The 13,237-nt window shown below is 51.5% G+C and overlaps 1 protein-coding gene across 1 annotated transcript in view; it reads right to left on the bottom strand.

Moving 5' to 3' along the window:
* LOC111944238 (axonemal central pair apparatus protein HYDIN-like) overlaps positions 1-13,237 on the bottom strand; it is a 56,889-nt gene that overhangs the window by 38,378 nt on the left and 5,274 nt on the right. The window contains exons 5-14 of the mRNA XM_086847702.1: positions 12,082-12,216; positions 10,429-10,628; positions 9,859-9,983; positions 8,347-8,551; positions 6,524-6,716; positions 5,796-5,895; positions 4,432-4,550; positions 3,041-3,264; positions 1,067-1,134; positions 34-266 (exon numbers count right to left, since the gene is read on the bottom strand). Coding sequence (XP_086703828.1) covers positions 34-266; positions 1,067-1,134; positions 3,041-3,264; positions 4,432-4,550; positions 5,796-5,895; positions 6,524-6,716; positions 8,347-8,551; positions 9,859-9,983; positions 10,429-10,628; positions 12,082-12,216 — 1,602 coding nt within the window. The remainder of the gene's footprint in view (positions 1-33; positions 267-1,066; positions 1,135-3,040; positions 3,265-4,431; positions 4,551-5,795; positions 5,896-6,523; positions 6,717-8,346; positions 8,552-9,858; positions 9,984-10,428; positions 10,629-12,081; positions 12,217-13,237) is intronic.

The raw sequence follows: 13,237 nt of genomic DNA on the forward strand, positions 1-13,237 counted from the left end.
GCTGAAGCGTGTGTGGCTGGACTCTTCCCATACCTCGATATCCTGGTGTCCCTGGGGGAGGATGGTCCCTTGGCTGGGATTCATTGTAAACTCCCTTGGCTCCACATAAAAATGAATTCCCTTCCTCCAGGATGGGTCACCTTCCTTGCAGATTTGATCCAAGCTGCTGACAGCAGGCTGCGTGCCATCGTCCGACATGCGGAGCTTGAATGTCACGGCCAGCGGGGAGGTGTTAGTGAGGCGACAGGTCATGGTGCGGGGAAAACCTGGGAAAAGGACACAAATATCCATTTAGGCACCAACTGTGTCATGACTCCTGGTGTGAACAGCCTGGTAGGATGAAAGGGTGACTGCAGTTCAGCTCTTTACTATCTGAACTACAGCTCACCGAGAAGCTACGTGAGGAATTAATGGAATCTGGAGCTAGAAGGTGATGCAAAGCACCCTAATGCAGTTTCTCTCTGCAGCATCCTTAAGGCATCTCCTGGTTTGGGCCAAACAGACTGAGCAGGTGACAGCTCAGAGCACATTCAACTGGAGGCAAACCTGAGCCTTGCTTCGAGAGCAGTGATTAGGAACCATGTCCCACCTCACCCAACAAAGGGGGCCATCACAGCCCTGCTGCTCCCTGTGATTGCTGCCTGCAAGGGTTTACCCCACTTGAGCTCTGAGATTTGCTTTCCATCCTGGAAAGCCAGAGCTCCAGCCACACATGGTGGGGATGTCCTGCAGAGCCCGGCCACCGGCCACCACTGCTCTGCACTGGACATCTGGCTTGGCTGGCCAGCTCTGTGGGGAGGAGACTTCTCCCAGGCCTGCTCACCAAGAGTCATTTGAACACAGATGGGGGGATAAAACAACTGCAGGCACAGCCCAGAGCTTCTATTCCTTGGTTCTATTTGATCTGACAAGGGCAAAATGCTACCTGAGGCACCAGCAGCCCTGGAGTTCCCAGCCTGAAGAGGCTGCTTGGCAGAAGACGAGTGATGGATGTTTTTATGTTCAAGTGGTTCATTGTGGAACGCACAGATCCCTCACGCTGTGCCCAAGCCCAGGGAACACTCACCGAAGGAGATGTCACCGAAGTGGAGCTCATGGAGGTCGAAGTGTAAAGCCGGCCCAGTGACACACCCCCTGCGATGACGAGCACAGAGCAGGAGGAAATGCCTCGGTTAAAGGCAGTTACAAAGCGTGTGGCAGCCCTGGCTCGGGGACATAAAGCCTGGGGTCAGGGGCACCGTGGGCTTCAAATCAACACAGCACCATGTGCTCAGCACAGTGTCCGTGTGGGCAGGAGGCAGCTAAAGCCAAGTGGCCGGCAGCCAACAGCCACTGGTGGGGATTTGGGCACAGGGCAGGCAGGAAAAGCCCCCAGTTGCTGGTGGTGCCATGAAGGACCCTGAACACACACCCAGACATGGCTCCATTGCCTCAGTTTCCCCATCTGTAATGTGATGGACATAAAAGTCCCCACAAACTTCTGTAACCAGCCTTTCCAGCCACGGGCTCCCTGCCTTGCTGCTTCTTAGCTCCAACTGGTGTTCCCATGGAGGAGCTTTCTCAGGAGATTTTGACCCACACAATCATTACTGACAGACTTTAGAGACATGAAGCCAGGGGAGCCCCAAACATCCTCTGAAACGAGCAGCAACAGTTCTGCACAGTGGGCAGATGAATCCTAGAGGAAAGGACCAGCCTGGCACCAGTGCAGCAGCCGGCACAGCCAAGGGCAATGGCTTCAACAACCAAACATGGGTGTCCTGAATCTACCACGCCACCTCACCTGTCCTTGAACTCAGCAGACAGGCTCCAAAAGTCACCAACATCCACTGAAATCAGCACTTGAAGCTGCACAACACTCACGAGTTTATTTTGTGGGTGACACCAATCCATGCCCACTCTGCTTTTTGGTTAAAAATCAAGGACCAGTGAACTGTGCCTTCTCTTGTGTTCCCAGGACTGCCACTGGCTCTGCTCTACACATCTCTACAAGAGACACCTGCCCTTGCCCAAGGAGAAAGCTGCTTATGCAATAATGTCCCAGGAGCAGATTGGGGGGAGACAGAGGAGAATCAATTGATGGTGAAAGGTTCCCTCTTGATTTCCAAAATAAAAGAGCAGCACTTTTCCTCCAAAAACAAAGCCAGCATAATTGTTTCGCCACTGCAGGCAGACCTACTCACCACTTTCCTCTTTCTAAGTCCTAATTTTCTTATTCTTTTTTGATCCATCTCCCTTATCTCATTGGTATAATCAAGTGCAGGGTGCATTCATTTCTTTATTGCCTTGATCCAGTGCCTCCCAACAGCAGCAGCCTAGCTGCAAAGCTCCAGAGCAGCCAGCATCAGCTTTCCTGCTTGCAGGACATTATCCTACCAGCACATGGCTCAGGCTGGCAGGGACAATCCCTCGTGCTGCTGTGGAACTGAGGCCTGAGCTCTGCCTCCCCTGTTATCACCCCTTCTCCCTTTGCTGGGCCAGGATTATCTCTTGCAGTGGCACCAGCCCATGGGATGATGCCCATGTCCTTGGCACATTCCTGCTGCACAGTTCCCTGTCTCCCAGCCCTTTCCTGGCTGTGGAAAGGAGGGACTGGAGCACTCTCTGCACAGGAGTTGGGAGCACAGCTTGTCCCCCACAGCATGGCCATGAGAGGTGAGGTGAGGCTGCTGCTGCCCATTTGGGATGGATTATGAGCAGAAGTTTTTAAAAACACTGCTGCTGCTGCAGAATCACCCAGGCTGCCCCATCTCCAAAGCCCTGGGAGCTTTGCTGGGTGTTGAGCTGGGACAGCCCAGAGCAGCTACTGCCCAAAGCTGATCCATCCCACTGCCTGCCATGGCCCAAGGCAGAGGGAGATCCCTGCAGGGAGGAGTCATTCCAGCCCCCGGGCACCCTACACTGGGGCAGTGCCAGGATCAGAGCAGAGATGAAGAGCTCAGGAAACTCCTTTTTCCTCTGCTCGACCCCAAAATGAGGGAGGTGGGGGATGTCCCAGAGACAGCTACAGATGTGCCCAGCAAGCTCCCAGAGTCCTTACCAGACTGTCAGGATCACAGGCGTAGGAGATGCAGCCACACGGAACTGGAATTGTTCCTCAAAGCTCCCCAGGACGGTGGCATTGAAGGAGATGTGAATCGTCTGGATCCCACCTGCTGCAATGACGCCCTCCTCGGGGGCAAACTTGAAGCAGCGGCCCACGGTTGTGGCTGAAGGGATGTAGGTGAAGGGAGCATCTATAGCTCCTCGGTTCATCAGTTTCACCTGCAGCAGCAAGAAAGCAAAAGGGAAATTCATGTGCAATCTTCCCTTCTTGTCAGTTATTTTCTAATGATGCAATTCCCACCCAGAAAAGGCAGAAGATGCTTTGTGCTGCTGAAAGGCAGAAGTCCAAAAATACAACAGGACAAGTTCTGCCTTTGGGTTTTCATGCAAAGCAGCAGTAATTGCACATAACCAGAGTCACCCTGGGCTTCTCCCATGGACACAGAGCACTCCAGCTCTGGCCAGCATCACCAAGCTCATTCAGAGCTGGCCCTGAGAGCAACGTGGGGCAGCTGCGTAGTCAATCACCAGAGAGCTGCCACTGCCCCACTTAGCACAGCTCCAACAGTTCCATCTACTCATTCACCTTTTCCCAAATCATGACAACAACACATTGATAACGAGGCATCACCACCAAATACAGAGACAGCACCATCTTTTGGTAAAAAAACCCAGGGTGTTTTTCCTTTCCACAGCCAAGCTTTTGAAAGAGTCTGGCATGATGCAGTGCCTTATTTTCTCCCTCTTTCAGTTGCTCTCTATTTTTTTTGCAAACTTGACACTATTTTGAGGGGGAGGCAAAGAAGTAGAAAGATCCTTAGCTTTATTCCCAGGAACACTTTTGTCTTTCTAGAGTCAGGGATGCAGCAAGGCTGGAGTGTGGTGAGGGAGTGGTCAGCAAAGGAAAGAATCCCAAGCCCTTTGCAAGGGCCAGCACTGAGCCAGGAGGCTGGATGGCTTTCCTGTGACTCCCAGGAATAAGCAGGAGACACTCCACTGAGAATTGTTTGCAGGGTACTGAAGCTCAACACAGCCAGTTTGTTCCAGCTGCTTCTGAACAGTCAGTGCAAAGGTGCCTTGTGTCTGGGGCTGCCACAAAAGCCTCTGAACGTGCAGCTTTTTGACCCAGTCTGGGTTCATATGCCAAGGGGTTGTTTTTCAGGAAGCTTCTGAGCTGACCCCCAAGGAAGGCTGCCAAAAATTGGCATTGCCAAGGGACTGGGGCTTCATGAACAGCAGACACACCTTTCTGACCCCACCAGATCTGCCCAGTACGTCCAATATTCCCTGCTCACAACTGCCCGTGTTGTCAGGAATTCCACAGGTCCACCAGGCTTGCTGCTGCCTCAGGAGCCATCAAGATCCATCCCAACCCCTGCTGCTCACCTCATAGACGTGGGAGGTGTTGACAAAAATGTTCCCAAGTTTCAGCATTTGACGGCTGAATTCAACCACGGGTCCTTGGCCTTCCCCTCGGAGGTGCAGGGGCAGCCTGCTCCCACGGCCTGGGGAGAGATGCTCATTTCAGTACAATAATTCCCACTGTTACACTCTATTTTCCAGCCTGCCTGAACGCTGGCCCCTGACTCTGAGCTGGACAAAACCAGCTCCTGATATTGCAAGAGAAGATTTGGACCCTTCTCTTCCCTCAGGACATTTCCCTTGGGGCTGACTTCCAATTTCTAACCCATTCCTTGGGCTGGTTTCCAATTTTAGCCACCAGTTTGCTGAGTTTTAAACATCTCTCATGTCCTGAAGTGACAGCCCAAGGAGTAATGGGTATCAATGGAAAGAAAGGAAATTTAGGTGAGGTATTAGGAAGAAATGTTTTACTGTGAGGCTGGTGAGACACTGGAGCAGGCTCCCCAGGGGAGTTGTGGAGGTTCCAGCCCTGAAAGTGTTCAAAGCCAGGCTGCTTGGGGCTTGGAGCTACCTGCTCTAGTGGGAGGTGTCCCTGCCCAGGGCAGGGCTCTTGGGACTGGACCATCTTTAAGGTCCATTCCATCCCTAACACACCATGATTCTATGGTTTCCTTCCCATGCACCTAGAGGAGCTTTGAAATCCATTCAGTGAAGGCACAAAGCTCATCAAGAGATTGGCAATTGTACCTGGCAGATTGCTGGGCAGCAATTGCCAAACTACCTGGCCCAGTAGCACAAGACTTTGTTGCCCAAGCCCTCAACTTCTGGCACTCAGCATTGTGTTCTATCTCCACAGACTGGGAGCTGCAAGGTGCCAATTCCCACACAGGGAGAGAAGCAGGTGCTGGCCAAGGCTGGTCCCTCTACAAAGACCCTGGGCTCAGTGGGGCTCAGCCACCTCTGGTCTGGTGGTGTGTGAGCAGTGGGAGGTGATCCAGGCTCAGGGAGCACATTTCTAACTCAGCTCCTGCTGCCTGATGATGGATCCATGCCAAATGGACCCATCCTGGAGGTCACTGGTCTAGAGGGGCTTAGTGCTTGTTCTCTCAAGCTGTTCTGCTCTGGCCTTTGAGGAAATGCTGGCAAAGCCGTGCCATGAAAACTTCTCCCTGCAGTGCCTGGGTTGTTCTGGGATCAGTAACCCAGACCCAGGATTCTGACCCTGGCCTTGCATAGGAGACTCCCTGGAAGCTGCAGGGGCAGTGGCATGTGCCAGCACTGCCCTGCTGCCCAGGGACTCTTCCCAGCAGTTCCAGGGGAGCCCAGTGGGCTCAGGCTTGCACCATGGCTTCAGTAGGGCTGAGAGAAGCAGGGGAAAGGAGCTGTACCTGAGATGTTGCAGTAAGCCACACTCCGATACTCTCGGGCCTTTAGGGGTTTAAAGGTCACCTTGATTTGGACTGAACTATTTGGCCCGATCTCTCCCTCCTGAAACAGAAAGAGACAGCAAAACATTTCTCTTCAAACTTCCCATTTCTTGTGTACAACCACAGTCCTGCAAGCCTTTATTTAGAGCATCAGTGATGAGTGAACAACACAAGGAGCCCAAGGAAACGCTCCAAACCCAGCTCAATACACCACTGGAAGCTCTCAATGCTCAGCTGATCAGCTCCCACTCTCCACAACATTCCCACTGCTCTGACACAAGCTGTTGGTCACATCATGCTGCTGTCAGCTGCAGTATGTAACTGCCTCTGTGCACTGGTGCACTTGGCAAGAAGAGAACATGATCCCCTTCCCTGGAAATAAAAATATTAGTTTAACCTGTTTGGAAAGAAAGCAGGGGTTGGGATTATTCTGGGGTTTACTCCAAGATGAGAAGGGATTTTGCACTGTGCAGACTCCAGGCATTCATCATCTCTCACAATGCCAATCCTCAGAATCAGGGCTCTGGTTGATGGGAGAACGTGGGGGTTCACTTGCATAAACAGAAGAGGAGGAGGAGGAAAGGGAAGGGGAAGGGGAAGGGGAAAGGGAAGAGTTAGAGTGTTAGAGTGTTAGGGAGTTAGAGAGTTAGAGTTAGAGGAAGAAAGTGAGGCTCTCAGCTATCACTTACCAGTGGCTCAAGGGTAAAAGCATCATTGGAGAATAGCATGGGGTCTTCTTTCACCATCATCATCTTCTCCCGGACGCTGCTCTTCAGGATGGCGCGGCGATCTTCACAGGAACCCTTCTTCTTCGCTCTTCTTCTCTCTCCCGTCGTGTTGTCCACGCAGGCCTCTCTCGGTGATCGCAGCAAGTAACACTGCCTGCAGCCACAGGGACAGACAAAGCCAGCAGATGGTTCAATGAGCCCGAGATTTGCAGAGAGAAGTGGAAGTGCAGGAGAGCAAAGCACCTGGGGAGGAGCAGCAGCAGCTCCCAGCAAGGGCTGACCCCAAGCCATGGCAATCCCAAGTGGATCAGAGCATAACTTGTTCACTGGTACAACAGGTAGTTTTACTGCACACTTGCAAACACAGGAGAGGTTTGGAAAGCCAGCACCCCTTAAGAGAACCTCCGGCCTTAAAGCCTCTGCCAAAACTGAGGGACAATCCAGCAGCCACCTCAACTGGCTTTTCCTACCACTGAGATGCTCAGGGGAGGAGATAAAGATCATGGAGCAGGACTTCCCTGGGAAGGGGAGATGAAGCTGGGTCACAGCTCTGTGTTACCAGCATCACTCTTGGTTTCTTCTGTTTGGGACCTGCCCTGTTCCCTGCTCTGCCTTTCTCAAGAGCATCCCAGAGCACTTCCAAAGGAAAAGGATGAATTCAGGCACTGCATCCCTTCAATGACATTCAAGGTTTTATATGCATGAAAACAGAGGCTCTGAGAAGGGAAGGGACTTGGTTGTGCAGGAGGGGGACAGCAAACTCCTGGAGAGACCTTTTTGTGATCCAGAGCTTTATGGGTCCCATCCCAGTGCATGGTAGTAGAATCCTGTAGTAGTCCTGAGAGGAAAAGGATCCTACACTATCTCCTCTCATAAAAAAAAAGTCTTCTCTGCTCCAAGACCTCAAAAGCTTCTCTGACAGCAGGACAGTGGCCTTGGAGCTAAAACCATCCCTAGGACTGGAAATAAGGAAGAATGAAATGTCATGGTGACAGTCTAGGACTGTCATAAAACTGGTGTGAAAACAGATGCTTTTGGAAAAAAACCCATAAAACCAAAACCAGGCTGAAGTTTACTTTGGGGAAACCTTGTTGCTTCTGAGGTGAAAGTGGATCACCTGGGGTCCAGGCTGAGGCAGGCAAGTGGGAAAAATGGAAATAAACAGCCCAGGGAAGCAGCCAGAGAAGGTCACAGGATTTTCTTTTAACACACAGAGCTTGTATGAAAGTCAGACATCGTGTAAGCAGATAGAGAACAGTGGAAAACCAAGAAGCCCAGGGCACTAAAGGACCCTCTTGCCAGCCATTCAAGTGGGCCAGTGTTCATCTCCTGGTCCTTTGCAGGCAGTTTAAAATGGCTCTGAGGAGTGCAAATGACCTGGCCCACAGCAAGCAGGGGCTTTCCAGGGCAGTTTTGGCAGGGCAGTTCTGGCAGGGCAGTTTGCACAAGCAGGCTGAGCAGAAAGGATGCAGCCACCCACCCTCCTTCTGTAGTGGGTTGTGTCTTTTGGCTGGTTGTGAGGTGCTTGCCTTTTATTTTCTTTTTGCTTTCTTCCCTTTGTCATTGCCATCAACCTTTCCTTCCCAAAATGCCATCCCTGGCTGGGGTATAAATGGAACTGGAATGTCAAGTGCTGAGCTCCTGAAGCCCAGGGACACACCCCCTAATGCCAGGGATGCTTTACTTGGCCTGAGCCATTCCAAAGCACCAACACCCTCCTGAGGCTGTACGTTAGTTTTAGTCTTGGCCCATGGATCTCACTGAAATGCATCTTTCAAACCAACCTCCTCTTCTCTTCATTCTCATCTTCCTCACTAGGAAAAGTCTTCCACTGGAACTGGGCTCTGATGTTACTCCTGTTCTCGATGAACATTGTTGTGTGGCTTGACGTGGTGATGAAAGTCTTCTTCAGCTCCACGGAATACGTCCTCAACCCGATGCTGACATCTACAGCTTCTCCCTGAAGGTTTGTGTGGATCCTTTCTTCACCTGGAACAAAGCAAAGGGGAGCCTTTGCTCAGCTCAGTTGCTGATGAAAGCCCAAGGAACAGAGCAAACCACAGGTGACAGAAGAAAGGGTCACAGCTTTTAGCTCTATTTGCAGTTCTAGGGGTCAGCACATTTATAACGTCCTGACAGCTGTGTGTGTGCAGCGTGAGGGTGTCCTGGGCACCTCCTAAAACAGCTCATTTTGGAGTGTGTTTGTGGAGATTTGGCCCCAAGGTACAGTGAGCTTTGTCAGGTGTGCTCAGGTGACCCACTCAGATCACCAGGATTTCTGCATCCAAGTCCTTCAGGTGATGCTGAGGAGCCCTGTTCAGTCCTGACTTGCCTGGGGTTCCCCCTGGGCATCCCATGAGATTCCTGTCTCTCCTGATCCCTTGGATCCCTTGCTGCTGACAAGCAAATCCACCTGGGGGCATGTGAGCAGAAAAAGGAGGCCCAGAGGAACAAGTGAGGTGAAGCCCACAGCAGGAGGGGACCCAGGTGAGGAAACACAACCAGCCTGGCTCTGCAATATGACAAACCACTACAAAATGAACACCATGAAAATCAGCAGCAGCAGCAGCAGCTCCCTGTCCAAACACACAGCCACATCAGTCTTGAAATATTTGATATTGTTCTGATCTCAAAAACCAAACGGGAGCATTTCAAATTGAATAAAAAAGGGACCAAGGAAAGATCAGTAAGTACAGAGCAGCTTCCACATGAAGCCTGAATGGGATTCCTTAGTCTAGAAATCAAATGGGAGATAGATGTGAGAGGTGTGCAACAGCATGAATGGCCTGGGAAATGGGGACAAGGAAAAAATTGTCTTGATTTGTCACCAAAAAGTAGTTGAGGATTTGAAAATGTTATTGGACAGAAACTATATATATGTGTAGAGGGCAACAGAGTACAAGGGTCTGTGACAAGCCAGTGGAGCAGCAGCCTATGGGACAGAGGTGTGCAAGAAATACACTGCATTGGAGAGAGTCTGATGGAGACCTCACACCTCACACACAGCACTGGCCAGAATAAAACAAAACTTCAGCCAGGCATAGCCACGTGGCAGTGGAGAATCAGGGCTCCTCCTTCCTCCACTCAGCAACTCTCAGCAAAACAGGAGCCCAAAAATCTTAGTCCTGTTAGAGGGGATGCACTTTATCAGCCCCCTAAGCACCAACTGGTTCTGAGTTTTCTTTGGGGTTGAGCTGGAACAAGGGAGGTACATCTAGAGGGAATTGAGGTGGCTGGCACAACAGGGAGTGGTGCTGGAGAAGTGTCCTGTGCCCCGTGCAGTGCCCAGCACTCACCTGTGTTGTAGCACACCACCATGGACCCAAAATGGGCACCAGTGGTCAGCGGGTGAAATCCCACTGTCACCTGCACGCTGTCACCAGCACCCAGAGCTCCCATGGCCGGAACCACGGAGAAAGGACTGCAACACAAAGAGAGAGATCAGGACTCAGGGGACATCTGGGGATGATATTCCTTCTGCAGTGCAGGTCACTTCGGCTCCCTTGGGCAAGCAGGGAGCACAGAAACCTCAGGCAACAGAAAAGAGACAAAACAGGATCAGAAACAGCTGCTGACCCACTTCTGAGGGGATACAGACCTCAGGAGATCCTGTGGGATAAAATGACCTCATCTGCCCCATACTCTGCATCCAGCTCTCTGCAATGAGGCCCAAGGATCCCACTGCCAGCAATCCCATCAGAGAATGGTTTGTGAAACCACTGAAAGCAAGAGCAGATGCCATCCATCCTGCTCACTTCCAGCCAGAGCTGCAGTGCAGCCCTGATGCTCAGCTTCCTTTTGTTGCTCTTTGCCAAGCCTATTATCACCCAAAGGTGTTTTGCACAAGGACAGAGGAGCTGCCTCACCTCTGGGTGCTGATGTAGTAATGAGCCTCCAGGTTGCCAGTGTTGCGAAGCAGCAGAGTCTTCTTGGTGCTGCTCTTGACCGGACACTCCGAGAAGTTCAGCTGGTCTGGGATGGTCAGGATAGCTCGGGCAGCAATGGCCCGAATTGGCACAACTATCCTTTCTGTTTTAGTGATGCAGACCAGCTCATGGGAATAATCCTGCAGGAAAAGAAACTAGCTCAGCATGGGGCATTTAGTGCCATTCCCATGGCAGAAGAAAACAATGGCCTAGAACCCTTCAAGGGCATCTATTCTATTCTATTCTATTCTATTCTATTCTATTCTATTCTATTCTATTCTATTCTATTCTATTCTATTCCACCCCAAAATGAACACTAAGTTCTACCAATAATATTATTATTACTAAAGGCACCAGTGCACTTTGCAAAACCTATCTCAGTGGCATTAAGCTCTCATGTCATTAGGGTCATACAGAGAACTGCCCTAGGCCACAGCTTTTACTCTAAAGTTAAATGATGTTAAATAATTTCCAAGTCCCTTCTAAGGAACATGGAGCTAGGGAACACAGGCCATTCCTCTTTAGGTTCCTGTATTCCTGCTGTTTGAGAATAAGACCAAATGTTAAACTGACTCTAAGCAGCAAAAGGAAAGGAAGGTGAGAAAACAGCTGCACCCAAAAAGGTCCTGCACCTCTGGTCTAGTGTAGAAACATGAGTTGGCTCACAACTCCCCTCTAACTTTGCCTCTCCAAGCAAGTCAGGAGAAGAACAGTGCTAAGAGGTAGCAGGATGCTGTTGGATGTTGTTTGTTTCCCTTCCTCCCTTCCCTGCCATGTCCTAAACCCTTCTGTATGAACAAACCTCCAGATCCCAGCACTGAGATCAGAGCTCCAGGGCCTCGGCACTGCTGCTCAAATCTCCCCAGCAAAGCACGTTTGGCACGGAATGGGGGCCAGTTGACAGAGCAGCCCCAGTGACAGGCATGAAGACAGAGCCACAGCAGTGTCACTGCCACAGGCTCTGGGCTCACAGCTCTGCCTGCAGGTTGTACCTGCCCTACAGCAGCTCTTTCAGCAGGTGTCCAAGTCCCCTGCAGCTCACCAACCTCCTGCTAAGGGCACCTAGAGCTCAGTGTGCCTGTGCCAGGCTGGGCTCACAGGCACAGCACATCCTCTGCCCTGGCCTTGCAGCTGTACCTTGGTCACTTGTGCTGTGGCACAGCACAGCTGCAAGGCTGGAGAACAGAGGGGGCAGAAATCACCACTTTGCTCCAGCCCAGGCTGAGGCAGGGAAGCTGTTGCCAGTCAGGAAGGAGGAAAGCTCTCTGAGCTCTTCATTCTTCCAGTGTTTTCCATAAGAATGAAACCCCTTCCACCGTACCTAGAGATGGCTGAACATCTCTCAACAGCCCTCTGTCATTTTCATCCTGTTCCCTGTGCATCTTCCCTTGGGAATGCTCAGGAATGTGCAGGGAGGGGAAGCAGGGCCTGTCAGGCCTGGCTGCAGCCCCTGACAGCACGTGCCAAGGTGAGCCTGGCTGCAGGCTGCCTGCCCCCAGCCTGGAGCCAAGCTCACAGCATGGAATGGGCTGTCCCAGAGTGCAGGGAGAACAATGGCTCTGGAGATAATGGTGTGTTTTGGCTCAGTCTCACCTTGCTCTCGCTGGGGGTGAACTGAATGCGCACACGGGCAGTCGCACCTCGTGGCACAGCACGGTACGCGTCGTTGGGGCACACCAGCCTGAAATAAGGCGAGCTCTGCATGGAGACCTGCACCAGCTGAACACACTGCAGGGAAGACATGAAACAATGATTGTGCCACTTGTGCAAACAGGCTGACAGGAGACCTGTCCGTGCCCTGCTGACATCCTTCCTTGATCCCTTTCCCAAAGCACTTTCAGCTGTGCAGGTACAGGCACATCATTCACAAGGGACAACTTGAATCCCTTCTGTCTGGCTCATTTTGGCCAGGGGCACTAGGGCAGTGCCCCGTGGGAAGGAAGGGCCCAGCAGGTCAGCACCAGCAGGATGGAGACAGAGCACCTGCACCAAGTCATCTGCACATTCAACAAGGCCAAAAAACCTGCTGGCTGCTGCCTGCACACAGCCATGCAGTGGTGTTCCAGACAGGGGATGTGCTACCTGAAAGCAAAGCAGCACATTATCCTGGGGGAAGGAAGAAATTCCCTTCTAGCAGATCAGGTTTGCCTAGGGCAGGTCTGGGGATACAGTCAGGCAGGCAGACCAGCAAGAGAGGAGACCAAACACTGTGGCCTCCCTGGGAATAAAAGCAAACCTGAAAAGGCAAAGAAGGAACACAACAAGACAATCCCTAAAACATGGAGATGGCAAAAGAGAATTTAAATGAGCAACTACAGCAGCAAGGAAGAATCATAAAACCAGGACAGCAATCACTTTGCCAAAAGTGATGGAAATACAGACAGGCTGTGCCTATTGACTGTGGGCTTCAAAGGCATTTTCTGCCTGGACAAACATGACCAGTGTTGACTCACATTGCAGCATTAAAGCAATCTTGGCTCCCCAGGGGCTCTTGCTGCCTGTGCAGGCGAGCTGGGCTGCTGGGCATTCCTGCCTGCAGCCAGCAGGCCAGGTTCTGCCCTCTGGGATACACAGACACAGCAAATGTGCATTTTCTAGCACATAGATATCAACCCCTGAGCACCCAAATGCTCTCAAAAAGTCTAAACCAGATGATTTTGACTCCCTCCTGGCTCTTCCCACCAGTCCACTCTCGGCACAAGCCTCATTTGAGAAAATGTTTCCCTGACTGAAATTCAAATGGTTTCGA

This window comes from Cyanistes caeruleus, chromosome 12 (genome assembly GCF_971803275.1).
Source record: "Cyanistes caeruleus chromosome 12, bCyaCae1.hap1.1, whole genome shotgun sequence".
In the NCBI taxonomy this organism is placed as follows: domain Eukaryota; kingdom Metazoa; phylum Chordata; class Aves; order Passeriformes; family Paridae; genus Cyanistes; species Cyanistes caeruleus.